The following is a 15,442-nucleotide window of genomic DNA, read 5'->3' as shown; positions in this document are numbered from 1 at the left end:
AGGAACAGGGGCTTGGGGGCTGAGAAGTCACAGAATCCCTTGTGCTGCTCCAGGCGCTGGGTTATGATTTGCAGGCTTTTTAATTAACAGTGCTTCCTGACTAGTTCTGACTTGTTCAGGGGTTTTATTCTTCTGAATGTGTTTGTTGGTATTACTATCCAAGGGCGTTAGCACTCTTCAGCATAACAAAGCAGGATTTGCAGTGCTCAGAGAATGGTCACGTTTTGTGAAAAATTCCAATCACTTGTTTTTTTTAAATTTTAAAATTTTAATAGTAATAAAATGGTTATAACAATAGTAATATAATTAGAGTAATAATAATTTGGACAATTTGGATTAGGACAATATGAGACAATAGAAACAAAGAGTTACGGATATCCAGGTACCTTTTTCTGGGCAAAATAAGCCTGAAAAAGGACACACGTTAACAGAGGATTAACCCTTAAAAATAATAGCCTGTTGCATATTCATACACTTCATACATGATGCATAAATTCCATTCAAACACAGGATTCTGTCTGGTCATCGTCAGCTTCTTCCTCTCAATTCTAACGGTGTCTTCATGGCTGAGTGAGGCAGGAAGATGTTTGTTTCTTCTGATAATGGAGCAATAAATTCTCTTTCTCTCAAAGATTTAGGTGTCCTGTGACATCTCAGTGTGAGTCCTTTCTTTAGAAAAAAAGTATCCTACATAGCACAGTTTCTATTTTACCATTATGTTTTAACCTAAAACTATATTTAACATGCTACTTGAGAAAATGAATACAGCATCACTTTCTAAGATAACACATGTAATATTCATTTTAATATTTGTGAAAAGCCAATCATAAAATATGTATTCTTCACATGTTTGGAAGCATGATTCTTAGCCCCACCACCTCCTCCCCATTTTGAATTGCCATTTTGTTTTATCACAAGTTAAACTGGGATTTAAATTAGATGTGGATATAATGTGTTTAGTAAGAGTTAGAACAAACATAGATTATCTATTAAGTTTAGCACTATGCTTTCAGTCATTTAAATGGTATTTGTGAAAAAAGTCCAAATTTACTATATTTGGCTGAAAACACTCTTTTTAAGGTTGGAGTCAGGGCTGATTTTTCCAAAAGCTTGGTGGTTGAAGCATTCATCTGCGATGCAGAAAATATAGATAAAATACCTGCTCTGAGAGGCTTTCAATCCATGTATCCCTACCTTGAATCAGATGCTAAGAGGATTGAATTCAATTTATACACCCAGGTCAGGTAAGAAGCTTAACCCAATTGATTCCAATATATCTAGCAACTTACAGACCCCATTTTGCCTTCTATTATCTAGCTGAGTTGCAAACCTCATTTTGGCATAAATTATCACCACACAGAGCTGCAGTTATTTCTTGTGTTCATAACTGTGGGTTTTCCAGCAATACAGCACCTGTATTCTGGGCTCTTTGCTCTAGTCCTTGCTGTCATCTTCTCCATCAACAGACATATCCTACAAGCTGACTGGCTTTCCTTCTTCCAGTTTCTTCACCTGAGATGTGTGCATGAGGTAACTGTGGCTTAATACAGTATCATGATGCCTACTCAGATTTGGTGTTACATTCCCAGCACGATCCTCTTACCCACCTGTGTGTCTGGGTTAATGGGAGCATTTGACACCATGGTTTCTGAGGTGGGCAAGATGTGCAACAATGATACCGTTCTGTTTTATTTATTTATAAATACATTTATTTATTCAGTCTCAGCTTAGAGCTTGTTTTCAGCCCTATACAGCCATAATGATGTGAAGCATCTATTTGAGAAATAAAGTGAAGAAGATCCTTAAATTCCTACCTGGCTATGTTTCTTTGAGAAAAAAAAATATCAGAAAAGAAAAATCTTTGTGCTGGTTTTCAAAATACCTTTTCCTTTGAGGTGATTACAAAAGTCCTTGAGAAATGTACTTGTGATCTCTTCTGGAATTCCAGAATTCCTAGTCCTGTCTTTCCTTTAGCCACCTGCTAGGGTGACCTTCTTTAAATATGGCAACCCCACCATCCCTCCAAAAGCAGCCTTAATATAGAAAGCTGGAAGGAACCAGCCGTGAAGGAGGAGCTCTCAGCTCTCCTCAGAGGGACTGTACATGCCAGCCTTGGAACTAAAGGATTGGTTTCAGATCTGAGGTTTTTCTCGGTGTGACGTAGATATCAATAATATTAGGTGGAAAGAGACTAGATTAACACTTGGGGCACCTGGGTTTTTCTCCTGACTCAAACATTTGCTTGCAGTGTGGCTTTGGACACATTCACTGTGCCTCTGTTTCTCCTTTTAAAAACAGAAATAATTCCACTTTTCTGACTAGAAGGACATGCTACATAAAAGTTTGGTATTATTATTTTTTTGTTTGTTGTTCTCTATTTTAGCTAGGATGGCAGGAGGGTTGTGCTTTTCAGTATCATTTGTGCTGTACTAAATTTACAAATTTGTACTGTTTCCCTTTTCTATGTCATGTTCTGCTCTCATGTTCCCCTGAATAGTGAGAGAGGTCACTGGGATGTGGTAAGGTGTGTAAAAGAAGAAACACACCCAGGAGGAAAGGGCAGAATTTTGCATGCTGGATATTTTGGTATCCAGGGGAAGATGTCAAACACCTCCAGGTGTTTGGGTTCAGCTTACAGGTCAATAATCTGAGTAGGCAACTTAAATGGGAAGTGGGGGACCAATGGGAAGCATGGGGGCCATAATCCCCTTGGCGTCCCCAAAGGACTCCTCCCTCAAATGGTTTCTCACCTCTTCATTATAAACCTATTTCCTTTGTCCAGAAGGTTTTGTTTATTCCTTTTTTTTTACTGGTAGTTTCTAGTGATGATATTTTGGGATCTCTAAATGTGCATTCACCATCATTAGTGGCTTTTTCCCATGTTATCTGTTTCATGTTCAGGGATTAGCAACCAGATTGCAAAATAATGAGCTGCCTTGTGTATTTCAGAAACATACCCCTCGCAATATGCATTTCAATGATTATCGTCACAGTTGGCTATGTGTTAACAAACGTGGCTTATTTCACTACAATCAGTGCTGGGGAATTGCTGCTTTCAAAAGCTGTAGCAGTGGTAAGTTACAGAAGAAAAGTACAAAGATATATTCCTGCTGCAGTTATGTTTGTTGATATTATTCTTGTTTTCGGGGGGGAAAAAGATTGGGTGGACACATCCAGTCAGGTTTTAGTATGGCAGCACTTATCAGCATCCCAGTGAAATTTGATTTTTGACTGATGAGTGGGATTGCAGTTCAGGTCATCGGTAGCATTTATAATGTAACATTGGACTGTATTTATTTACCTCATAACAAAGTCAATAGGACTTACATTTCATAGCCAAGTACATGCTTGAAAAATTCAGAGCTAAATTGTAAACTCAGCTCCTGGGAAGCAGGAATTACAGATATTTATGGAAGAGAGAACTCTGAACTATCTGGAGTGGCAGAATACAGTAACTTTGTCTCTGCACAATGTGTGTCCTGAGTACTTGGGAAGGGGGTTGCTGTGAGTATTGGAGCTCATTTGGGAAGGAGTTGCAAGGCAACCTGGCTAGGAAACACTATATTTTATATTTTATATTTTATATTTTATATTTTATATTTTATATTTTATATTTTATATTTTATATTTTATATTTTATATTTTATATTTTATATTTTATATTTTATATTTTATATTTTATATTTTTAAATTTCTGGTGTCTGAGGCACAATGAGGAAATAAATAATTCCATTTCTTTTCCAGTAGTGATACTGCCTGTGGCTATTTCAATTGACATGAGTTTTGAAAAATGACCAAATTCTGTAGCTAATGGGAGATCTAGAAAGAAAACATTTTATAAACACAACAAAAATTATGCATCTTATCAGTGGTGCCCCAAACTCCCATTAAGGCTCTTCTGCTAGCCTAAAACACTAAAGCCTGAATGGATAGATGATAGCACTGGGTAGTACCAGCTGAGTGCAAGGAAAATGGGAGAAAAAAGGTATTAAGTGTGCAGATCAAATCTTAATCCATTCAGGTCTTGATCTTCTTCTTTGGAGCCATAATGGTTTAAATTGGTATGAGTCTGGGCCTGATTCCACCTCCCCATCGTGGCTTCAGCTGGAGCCATGCCCTTCCACACGCCCTCAGCGGTGGGGGTAGGACAGCCCAGCTGTATCAGCTGAACTCTCACAAAAGAAGGAACAAATGCACTGCACAGTTTTCAGTGAGGGATGCAGAGAAGGGGGATAACTAACGCCATGATAATTTGTTAATAGAAGGAAATTATTTTCCCGTTTTTTGAAAAGTCATTGTGTGTTTCTCTCTCTCTTCTAACAGACCTTTGCCGAACGACTGATGGGAAACTTCTCTTTAGCTGTGCCCGTGTTTGTGGCTCTCTCCTGCTTTGGATCTATGAATGGTGGCGTTTTTGCAGTATCCAGGTGAGCACTGCTGATGTTCCTGGGGGTCAGGGCTTGGGAGACACACTGAAGGTATGGAAGCAAGGGGAAGGGAGAGTAAGGTTTATTCCTGTAGCGGGATATGGTGAATGACTACACTGTTTACCAGGTGTAGGGCTTTTTCTCACTTTGTGTGGGGTACTATTTTAAAAATCCTTTGAATGGTTTGGAAATGAGTGTCTCTGAGGCTAGCCCTTAATCAATGGCTGCTTTTTTTTCATGTAAAGGAGGAAAACTGCAGGGAAAATATTAACTCCTTCCCAACACCAGTCAAGGGACACCTTCAGAGATAGTTTTGCTTTCTGTGTGGGGGTTTCTCCTGCCAGTGCTTTCATTTAGAACACCTCAAACAAGACTAAGAAGTTCTGCTGTGCTCTGTGACTTTCATGAGCCACTTTGCGTACTCACAGTAATGAGCACATTTAAAGTCTGTCCACATTTATTTCCCACCAGGATGTTCTTCGTTGCATCCCGTGAGGGTCACCTTCCAGAAATTCTCTCCATGATTCATGTCCGCAAGCACACTCCTCTGCCAGCTGTCATTGTTTTGGTAAATCATACAAACAAATGTTCCTGCACTAGAATTCATATTACAAGGCTTGCTCTAGAGTATTCAAACAGAATTTGGGCACTGCTTGAGTCTCATTTATTAATGTGAACATGGGCTTTGGGCAGGGTGGAGGACAGGAGAAAGAGGAATGAGATTTGTGAGTTGTTCTTATTCCATCATCTCCTCCTTTCTTTCTTTCCTCTCACTGCAATCTAATTCACTTCTTATTGCTCTTTTCTAATTTCTAAGGACCTGCTAGTGGTGAGCTAGTTGCCTTTCAGAGAAACAAATTCTAGTTAAACAAACAAAAAAGGGATTCAGTTAACTGAAAGTTGAATTAAACGCCAGCATCTGGGCGTACCCTAAGGGCTCATTTTACTACCTTATAGTAAAAAATGCAAGCAGTTTTGCAACTAAGATAAAGGAGGAAGAACCCTCAGCTGTCCAGCATAGTGATGATTAAAAAATGAGAGAACGTGTGCCTGTGAAATGGTCGGTGGGTTTTCTAAGGAAAACCACTGGTGCTTCAGTGGAAATCCTATTACAGACTTCTAAAATAAGCAGCAAAGGTAAATGTTGGCCATGTGTTAGCTTTGCAGACTAATTTTTATGGTAAAATGTTAGGACTGAATGTCAAAATGCCAGCTTCAAAGTTCAGTTTTCATAGTGCCAGGAAGATTTTCACTTAACATGCAGTCCTCATATTCATGGGTATTCAGCCCCACTTTGGGGATCAATGACTGCAGTGTATCTGGATGGGTCTCTGCCATATTTAAGGACTCTCAGCCAAAGCAAAAGATGCACCTATGAGTCTATGCTACTAAGAGCAAATCCTTGTGGAATTTAAATTGGTTTTTGCTCTTGAAGCCTATAAGCTCACCGCTGAATTGTTGAATTTCATATGTGCACATATAACCATAGGCTTTGAAGTTTTGAAAATTAGGCAGTGTGATTATGGTGAAATGTTTTAATGAAATTAATTTTCCATAAACATTTACTTTGCATTTTATTTCTTTGGGTGTAGTCATACCTTGTGGGTAAATTGCATTGACTGTTTTTTGTGGAATGAAATGCCCAAAACGGATTAATATTATTTTTTTTCCTGACAGACATTTCCTGGTATTGCATGTGGTCCTGTTACACCAGTGCATTGATTTCCTTTGAAAAAGTCAGATTCTAGTATGAAGATGGCTTTCCTTCAAAGATTGCAATTTTTTAGCTCACCTTACTGCAAATAGAGCAATGGCAGGATATATTCTACATCAATAGTAATTTTAGCATTTCCCTATTTTATTTCTCCTTCCAAGTTCTACACACTGTAAAAAAGGAAAGAGCTTTTGAGGATAAACTGAGAAAACGAGCATGCGCTTGAGGCTTGTTAAATTAAAAAAAAAAAAAAGCCAAAACAAAACAAACCAACACCTTTTTTTTTTTTTTTTAATTAAGAAATCTGTTTATGTGTGTATGTTGCTAGAGAAATTTTCCAGTCTGACCATTTTTTGTTGCCTCAAAAGTTGGCTATTCATGGCCTCTTCTCTCAGGCCTCTACACAGAGCTCAGCCTGCATTTCAATCTGCATCTCAGTCTGCAAGTTGAACTACCTGGACCAGAACACCAACATGAGGAATTTGATAGATGTGTGTAGTGACTCATAGAAATCAAGCCATCTGATTGTAATCCTGCTTTCTTGTATTTTCTCTTGATAGCTCTCCTTCACTTTCATTATTGTATATAGCTTGCATTCTAGTTATGACTCAGATTTTAAGCCTTTAGAGGTTGAGTTTGCAGAGAAGAAATCTTGCCCAATACAATTCAGTGGTATAATTTCCCTTGACATTTACATAGGAGTTTGCTTACTATCTATTGTAGGGAACCAAGTACTTTATTACAGGTTGGAGGCCAGAGACCCACATTTGAAATATTGAGTCTTCTGATTCAAATCCATGTTGTCCGCACTCCTTTGAAAAAAAGGAGAGCATGGCTGTGAATCTAGGTAAATAATACAAGTTAGTTTTCTATGTGTAAACATTTAGCCCAGTGTTTTACTGCATCTGCAGTTGATTTCACCGGTGGCCTTGTTATAAACCTCTAACTTCCAAGACCTTCCCTCCTGCTGAAGAATGAGGGATATGGTGAATTTGACTTACTCCTTCATGGCCAAATGCAAGGACATTTTTTTTCTCCAGATACGCCTTTGAAATAGATCCATGTAGCCTCCCCTAACCATCTAACCCACAACAAAACACCAGTTTGTACATAACCTTCTGCCTGCCCCACAGAAGCCTTGTATCTCAGACTAGTTTTTTAGTGAGGAACTGTGTGTATTCCGGTGTCCTCTCTCCTTCTTGCTCTTCAGTAGCTACCTGAGTGACAGCTAAATTCTTCCTTCTTCTCATAAATATTTGCATTTCCAATGTGCCGTAAGTCTACACTCAGCAAGTCTGGACAAAGGCAAACCCCAGCTGGTGGCAGCCCAGTGTGCCCAGCTGGCATCTCATGGTGTGGAACTGCCCCTTGCCATGTCCTCCTTGCTCACTTCCCCTGTGAAGCCTGGGGCACTAAGACTTTTTCCTTCCACAAAACACCTAGAAACTTCTGCTTTCATATGATTAGATGTGACCAAAATTTAACTGTTCTTATTATTTACATCAGCAATGAGCAAGTAAACCTGCAGTGAGCTTATATCCCACGAGAGTGCTGCCCAGGATGCTTCAGCACTTTGGTGGTGCAGTGTGCCTGTGTATTTTTGTCTGGGTCACAGGGGACAGATCTGTATTGACTATGTGTGGCCACCCAGGACAGATATATATTGATGCAAAATGGTCTCAGGGGACAGCTAGACATTGATCACACACCTGATTTTACGACAAAGGCAAGCCTGAAGTCTGTGGCACTCAACTGTGTGCATAAGGCTGTGCTGCTTGTCCCTGAGGAAAACTTTGTCATCGCCGCTGTAAAATAATAGAGATCGATCTACTAAACCCCTCTTATGCTCTGAATTTCTTTTGCAGCATCCTCTCACAATGATAATGTTATTCAACGGGGATCTCTACAGCCTCTTGAATTTCCTCAGCTTTGCCAGGTGGCTTTTTATTGGACTGGTAGTTGCTGGGTTGATTTATCTCAGATATAAACGTCCTGATATGCCTCGTCCTTTCAAGGTAACATCTGCTCTCTACTCTTTTACATGAATCCTCCCTCCTCTCTGTCCTGCAGTCAGGCAGCAAGGGAGCATTTTCTGATGTAACAGGCTAACCTCTTTCTCAGGAAAAACCGATTTAAGAGAAAACAGTGCTTTGCTGTGAAGAGTGAAAGCTTTCCTGCAAGGTCCCCAGTGCTACCCCAGCTGTGTTCCATCCTGGAAAAGAATTCTTCCCTCTTGCCTATGCTTGGGGAGCAGAGACTGAAGGTGCTGTGCTGAGATGAAGGCATTTGCTCAGTTTTGCCTGTCTGTTGTGCTCAGGCTGTGCGATGCGAGCTGTGTGAAAATACCGCGGGCACTCTGCAGCCACATAGGGCTCAGGCTGCAAATACTGGGGTTACTTGAGCCAACCTGATTTTCAGCCAGTCCTCTGTTTAATGTCTCCTTTGATAAAGGCCTGGATAATTTTATGATCAAATATATAATAACATGATCAAAAAAGTCATGTCAAGCACAAGAATTTATGAGAGAGGGCATTTATGTCATTGCCTGTCCAATATCAAGTATGCCAATTTTCTGTGCAAATAAGTGGTCAGTGTGATTATTGTAATATTTGGCACTTGCAGTGGATTGGCAGACAGACTTATTGTGAACCCTGAAACAAAATGCTAGTAGTCCAGCCCCTTGAATAGTATCTATTTTGGCCTTGGTTCTGCTATTTTTCTTGCTTGTTTTAAGTAGCATCATACAAAGTAAGTTGTCCCATTGTGTATCCAGAAAGATAATATCCATCATCAAAAAACTGGGAAATATATCTCTGTTTAGATGCTGCCAAGACAACTATTTTGTGCAGAACTAAGAATGTGTATTGTTGCATTCTTGTAGGTATATTAGTAAATAAGGAGGTATAATAGTAAATAAGTACAGCCTATTTTGCTTTGATTAAAGAAAAGCTTTGACAGTGCACAAAAGAAGAACAGTAATGCTTTGAGGCATGAAAGGAAGAGAACAATCTCCAAGGAATTCTCAATTTTTCATTACACTTAATGTCTCATAAGCCATGCCTGTAGGCATTTCCTTCAGAGACTTGCTAAGAGAGTGATTGTATTGGTGTTTTTGAAAATTGAGCAAATAAATTTGATATGGTTACTTTGTGTGCTTTCAGCAGTGACACCGGCAATGCCATCAGTCATACAGTCAGAAAGTGCTTTTTCAATCCCTATCAGGTGCATAACACTATCAAATATCTTTATCACTAATCAAATTGCTGTTTAATTTGCTCTCTTCCTGCTAGATTTTGATTTTTACCTTAGGAAGAAAATCAATATGTTCCTAATAGTTTTAAAAGGTGACTTGAGCTCCTGGTTGTGTTTTAAAATGTTTTCTAATGGGTAATTATCAAAATGGAAATCTTTACTGTGGTTAGAGCTGCTTGCTTATAGGCTGGGGGATTAGAGGAAGGACTTTTACAATGTAACTTATTTACAGTCCTTGCATTTTAAAGGAAGGAAAACACTGGAGTGTTTTAGAGTGTAATTAAGACACTTCTGTGGTACTCACTGCATAGCACTTGGCAGGGCCTGGCTTCTGCAGTCACTGACATTTTGTGTGCCTGTTCTAGGTACCCTTATTTCTCCAGAACTGTCCTGTACTGCTGGGTCTTATCCAATTTACATCTCATGGAAAGCTAAATACCTTGGTCATTACTTTACAATGACCTTATTATTTAATGGTCCTTTGTGTGGCTATTTTTCAGGTTCCTTTATTTATTCCAGCGTTGTTTTCCTTCACTTGCCTCTTCATGGTGGCGCTGTCGCTTTACTCTGACCCAGTGAACACAGGGATTGGATTTGCCATAACCCTGACCGGCATTCCTGCCTACTACCTCTTCATTGTGTGGGACAACAAGCCAAAGTGGTTCAGAAAGCTTCTGGGTAAGTCCTGGGGTGGTAAGTCCTTCTAGGCAAGTCCAGTGTCCCATAACTAATGAGGGACATTCACAGCAGGGCTGTTCCTCAGCCAGTGATTGACTTCAAAGGACTGATGATTCTTTCCTGCCCTCCCCTAAATCTAATTCCTTTTAAACCACCATCACCTTCTCCTGGCCCTGCCTCTGTGCTAATGAAGACAGCACTGCACTCCTTGGAGAATCTGTTTGGAATCTTGAGCAAAGCAAGTGTGCTATCAGGATGAGCTTGGTGCTCCCTGCCGACACTGTGTGTCTGTGGACCACTGAGGAGTGTTTGGAATGGGGCTGGAAGTGTCTGGAAGATTCAGGCAGGTGGGGATTCATGGGGATGCTCTCCTTAGCAGTGGCTCCTGACAGGGCAATAGCAGCATATACCGTGGCCTCTTTGGAAATCATTTCTGTGCTTCATGAAGAATGATTTCTGTGTGGCTTGGCTCGGTAGTATTTCATGCCTGAAATACACTGAGAATACTTTCTGTACCATTTCTGAAAGGTTTTGAAAGGATTTGTGGAAGTTCTGATGTGTTAGAGAAGGATTATTTGAAAAAAATCAATTAGAAGTCAGTATTTATTTATAGTTTATTACAGCTCTTCACTCTCATTTTTTTGTTACTAGGATGATAGGCGTCTAAAATAAAGGGAATTTTCAAAATATCAAATAAGACTATTGGCAAGGTATTTCAGGAATGATGGATAATTTATTAAACATAAAAAAAGATAATTTATTTTTCTGCAAAACTAAAACTCAGCCTGTGAAATCTTTAACTAAAACTAGTTGATTTCTGTAGATGCTGAATTAAAAGTGCATATTGTCTTCTGTGCTTCAGTCTTAATTGATGATTTAAAATGAGCTGCTCTCAAGAAAAGAATAGTGCTTTTATATGTAATTACAGTGTAACCAGCTGTATATATTTTCTCAATATAAATAATTTATAGAGTTATATCCTATCTTCTGTAGAATATATGAATTTCCCTCTCAATACATGCTGGGAAGTCCATAGGCAATAGGGCAGGAAGTATTTACAGCAAAATGTGTTAGTTTGCACTAGCAAAATCTTAATTTTATAGCAAAAATGTTATAAATTACTTGCATTATCCTCGGAATGGGTAGAAATCTTCAGTACAAATTAAAGCAGTTGTACGCAGAAGGACATTCTATTAAGCAGTTGGGGTTTAGTCTGTTTATAATCTCTCAGTCTTGACATTTAGGGTGTAGGAATTTTCCCCTCATCAAAATTCAGGAGATTTTTTGGCATTTTCTGTTGTGCCTCAGAGGTTTTGGAATACAGCTACTTGAATCTTTGGCCACGGGATGACAGTGTTGAACTACATTACTTGGGCAAGAGAAAGAATATTCTTCTCTTTAAGGTAGACTGGATAGATGTGAAGATTTTTCTGCCAACTGTGACAAGGAAGGTGAATAATTTCTAGATTTGAGATAACAAAAAATTCTCCTCCTAGAAAGAAGCCTGTGTGCCTGTGTCATATCTATGGATGGGCATGGTGTACTGGCTCAGAGAGGAATGCAGCAGAAGCCAGTCAGTGAGGGAAACAGCTCGTTTTCTTTGCAATTATTATCCCCAAAATAGCAACAGTAATGACAGAAAACTGATGCTGACAGTTTTGAGCAGGGGCAGAGTGGAGATTTACTTGTGAAACAGATTTTTCTTTTTCCCTAAAGAGAAGCAATAAACCTTCTCTGTGGAGTCATTAAGCTGGCATTATTTTGGGAGCCTGAGAATATTTACAAAAGGTATTGATTGAGGATAAATTCACTTAAGGTACCTCTGTGAGATATAGAAAAGAAATTGGGCTGCTGCAAGCTTGATATTCTAACCTTGAAACAATATGTCTTGCATGGGCATGAAAGTGTAATTCCTGACACAAGGTAAAGGACAGCATAAAAAAATGGGATTTTCATTTAAGAGGTAGATTTTTGCCAGAGTAACTGGGTAACTTTCTATGAGAATATAAATGACTTTTTTTTTTTTTTTTTGTTGTTGTTTTTACAAATGTGATGAATCCAATCTACTTATACTTGACCAAAGTGTTTCCTGTGGTACCAGAGGAGAAGTAGCAGCCTGCTAGTCTGGGTACACTGCTGTGCTGCCAATACTATTCCCAAGCTGTTTCATGTGCCCAGATCAGCACATGGGCAGCTGGTGTGGGGCTTCAAAATGTCACCTCCCTGAGGTATTGACTGGTTCAGCTGCCCAGCTGTGCTCATAAACCCCATAAGGTGCAAATGCCCATGGGCGCAGACCAGTCCCATGTAAGGTCAGAGAGAATATCCTGAACAGGCTTTGTAAGGATCAGAGGAAAGGCAGAATGAGTAGTGGGATAAAAGAGCCAGGCTGAAGATACCTGTATTTCTGAAAGGAGTTTCACGCTGATCACACCAGCAGAGCCCTGGAATGGATTACCCAAGGAATCCCCTCCCAAGGCTGAAAGGCTTTGATCTGTACTTAGGGCATTTACAGTGCCCATTCTCCTTATGCAACTGCTGCATTGAACAAGAGGTAACTTTACAGCTCTCAGGGTTTGTAGATTCTGGGATGGTGTTTTGCAATGAGAATAACATTTTGTTCTGTCCTCTTTCAAAGGAATTCTGCTGTAGAACTAGGTGTGCTGGGACAAATAATTTTCAGCTGGTACAGGCTTCGTTTGACAACTGCATTCTTTCTTTTTGTAAAACTAAGGTGAAAATGAAAAAAAAGTTGAGCCTAGCAAATCCTAAGCAGCAAATCAGTGTGTAAAAGGATGCATCACCAGCATGAGAATGCTTCTATCTGTACTTCCCCAGGTGAAAACCCAACCCTAGACTTTTACTTAAAAACATCTATTCCTTTACAATGAGTTGAATTGCAAAGAGGTAAAAAGTTGAATCCTACTTTTTTTTTCATACCTGAGCCCTTGATGGAAATGAGATCTCTTTATATAGAAAAATATCTGTCAGGATTATTTAGCAATTCCAGAGGATAACACTTGTTCACTTAGGACAAAGTGTTATATGCTCAATTTGCTTCTCTTTGTCAAGTTTGCGGTGGGATCCATGGGAGATTATCTCAACATTTTGTTGTTACAGATTTCATGTCCAGTCACATATATATATATGTGATAAAATTCCTGCTTTCTTTCCTCACCTAAACTTTATGTAGTGCTTGTGTGGATACAAAGTCTGGGGATTTTTTTTGTTTTTCTTTCTTTTTTTTTAATAAAGGTTGTCCCCTGGGACCCATTTGCAGTGAATTTTTTCAAAAAGGGATAATTAGGATTTTAAGTGGGCTGGGGAAGTTATCTGCATTGCCATGGCATGTTAAGTTGTCTTGTGACAAATGTGAAATTGGTCCTGTAACTCTAGGTACTGCTCCAAGCAGTCCACATAGAGGTAGGTATTGACTGGAAACAGATTGGGACATTTTCATAGGGGAAAATGCTCCTTATACTGATTTTTTCAGGGTGTATTGCAACCAAAAAATGCAAAGAATGCCAGCTCCCCTAACTTTTCTGCTCCGCTGTGGCTTCACCCCAGGAGAGAGAAAAACTGCTGCATGGAAATGGAGAGCTGGGCAAGGTCTTGCTGCTGGTGGGCATGTCCACTGAGGTGAACAGAATCACAGCCAGCTCTAGAGATGCCCAGGATTTCCTTCTGCTGCTGTGCTCTCTCCTAAGAACTGTCATGCCTCTGCTCAGCTTCATAAAATTCTCTTTTTCCCTTTGCTTGTCCTCAGAGCTGGAAGGGCTGGGATGGCAGGGGTGAAGCCTTGCTGTTTTCCTGCTGCTGTCTTTGCTCCCTGCTGCACCCAGCCCAGCTCTGATGTCCCCACAACGGGTAGGGAAAGCAGATGGGAGGAAAATGCAAAGCCTGGAGACTCTGCCCCTGTCCGTTTATAGTCTAAGGGCAACCTGGCTTTGCACTGAACTGGTGACATCCAGAGAAAAGAGGAAAGGGTGGTGGAATCTGCCTTAGACAGGAGATCAGAGAAACGGTTTCAGTTCATATCTTCTGTGAGCTGCACTATTTTACCCTTCTGGCATTGTGTTCTTGTCAACATTCATGCCAGACATTCAAGGAAAATGAGAACTTTCTTTTCAACAATTTCTGCTTATTTTAAATAGGATATTAAAAAAGAGTGATAAGTGAAAGAAATTGGAAAAAAATGTTCTTTTACTATTCTCTATGTGCTGTACGAGAATTAACTGTGCCATTTATGCATCAGTACCCTAAAAAGAAAACCACCAAAAGCACCAGAAGGAAATAAATGTTCAGAGTGAAAAAAAGAAAACATGAAGTTACTTGGATGAGTGACTTTTTTTTTTTTTTTTGCTTAGGCAGGTCTTGGCACAAATTAAGTTATTTGAATTTTTCCAGACTTTTATTTCAACATAAAATCTTGATAAAGCTAAGCAGTTCTGCAGAGTAGTAATTTTTTTAAGATAGCCGTTAAAAGCATGCAGACTTTTATTGAATAAGATTATACATCCATACCCTTCTATTATTATTGTGTATGCATAGCCTTGGATCAGAGGCATGGAAAACAGTTAATAGGAAAAAGTCGAATTTAAATGACAAATGTATATGACCTGTGTGAAGTCTATGTGCAAGTAGCCTGCATAGAAGCTAAGATAATTTTCCTGACCGCTCCTCCTTAATCTCTCCTGCAAAATCTTACCATGTATATGCTTTTATCTTTGCAGGCAGGGTAACCACAACATTGCAAATCCTCCTGGAAGTCATCCCAGCAGAGGAAAATCAAAAATCATGATCATCATGCACAGCTTTTGGCTTGGTGTTTCATTTCTACCTGAAATAAAAAGAGCAGGGAGATTTATCTCCCTTCCTAACATGCTGCAAACTGGAGGAACAAGTCACAGTTGCAACGGATACCGAACAAGTCCCTCACCAGAATTGTCTTCCATGATGCTCTTGCAACACTTTTTTAACACGGTTGATCTATATGTAGAAAGCAAGTACTTGTGCTACGAGGGAACTCTTTACTGGTTTTTTTTTGGTTAACAGTGTATTATTTTAACAGACTGTAAGTTCATCATACTGGGATTTTGTTTGCCTTGTCACTGGAGATGGGTTTAAGTGATGTGTAACAGCTCGGTGTACTGTGAAGATGGATCTTGCTTTCTGTCCCTGGAGATCTCAACCCTCACCAGAGCAAGGGTGAGGTAAAGCTGCTGAGTTTCACATCCTACATTCTTCCCACCACTCTCTTTGGCAGCCTGATTTGACTTCTTTTGGCTTGCTGGAAGCCCTAGTGCACAGATGCAGGAGCACCAATCCTCAGACCTTTGTGGTGGCAAACTCCAGGTTTCTTCATTCCAGA

The 15,442-nt window shown here is 39.6% G+C and overlaps 1 protein-coding gene across 2 annotated transcripts in view; it reads left to right on the top strand.

Moving 5' to 3' along the window:
* Window positions 1-14,972, top strand: part of SLC7A11 (solute carrier family 7 member 11) — a 61,777-nt gene extending 46,805 nt beyond the window's left edge. For both annotated transcript variants that reach the window (XM_058024874.1, XM_058024873.1), the window contains 6 exons: window positions 2,950-3,073; window positions 4,324-4,427; window positions 4,899-4,995; window positions 8,007-8,156; window positions 9,894-10,071; window positions 14,805-14,972. In XM_058024874.1, coding sequence (XP_057880857.1) covers window positions 2,950-3,073; window positions 4,324-4,427; window positions 4,899-4,995; window positions 8,007-8,156; window positions 9,894-10,071; window positions 14,805-14,872 — 721 coding nt within the window. In that variant the 3' untranslated portion in view covers window positions 14,873-14,972. The remainder of the gene's footprint in view (window positions 1-2,949; window positions 3,074-4,323; window positions 4,428-4,898; window positions 4,996-8,006; window positions 8,157-9,893; window positions 10,072-14,804) is intronic.
* Window positions 14,973-15,442: the final 470 nt, after the last annotated feature.

Source organism: Melospiza georgiana, chromosome 5 (assembly GCF_028018845.1).
Source record: "Melospiza georgiana isolate bMelGeo1 chromosome 5, bMelGeo1.pri, whole genome shotgun sequence".
Classification (NCBI taxonomy): domain Eukaryota; kingdom Metazoa; phylum Chordata; class Aves; order Passeriformes; family Passerellidae; genus Melospiza; species Melospiza georgiana.
Note: the sequence above shows the minus strand (reverse complement) of the source record. Positions and strands in the feature narration are given on the sequence as shown.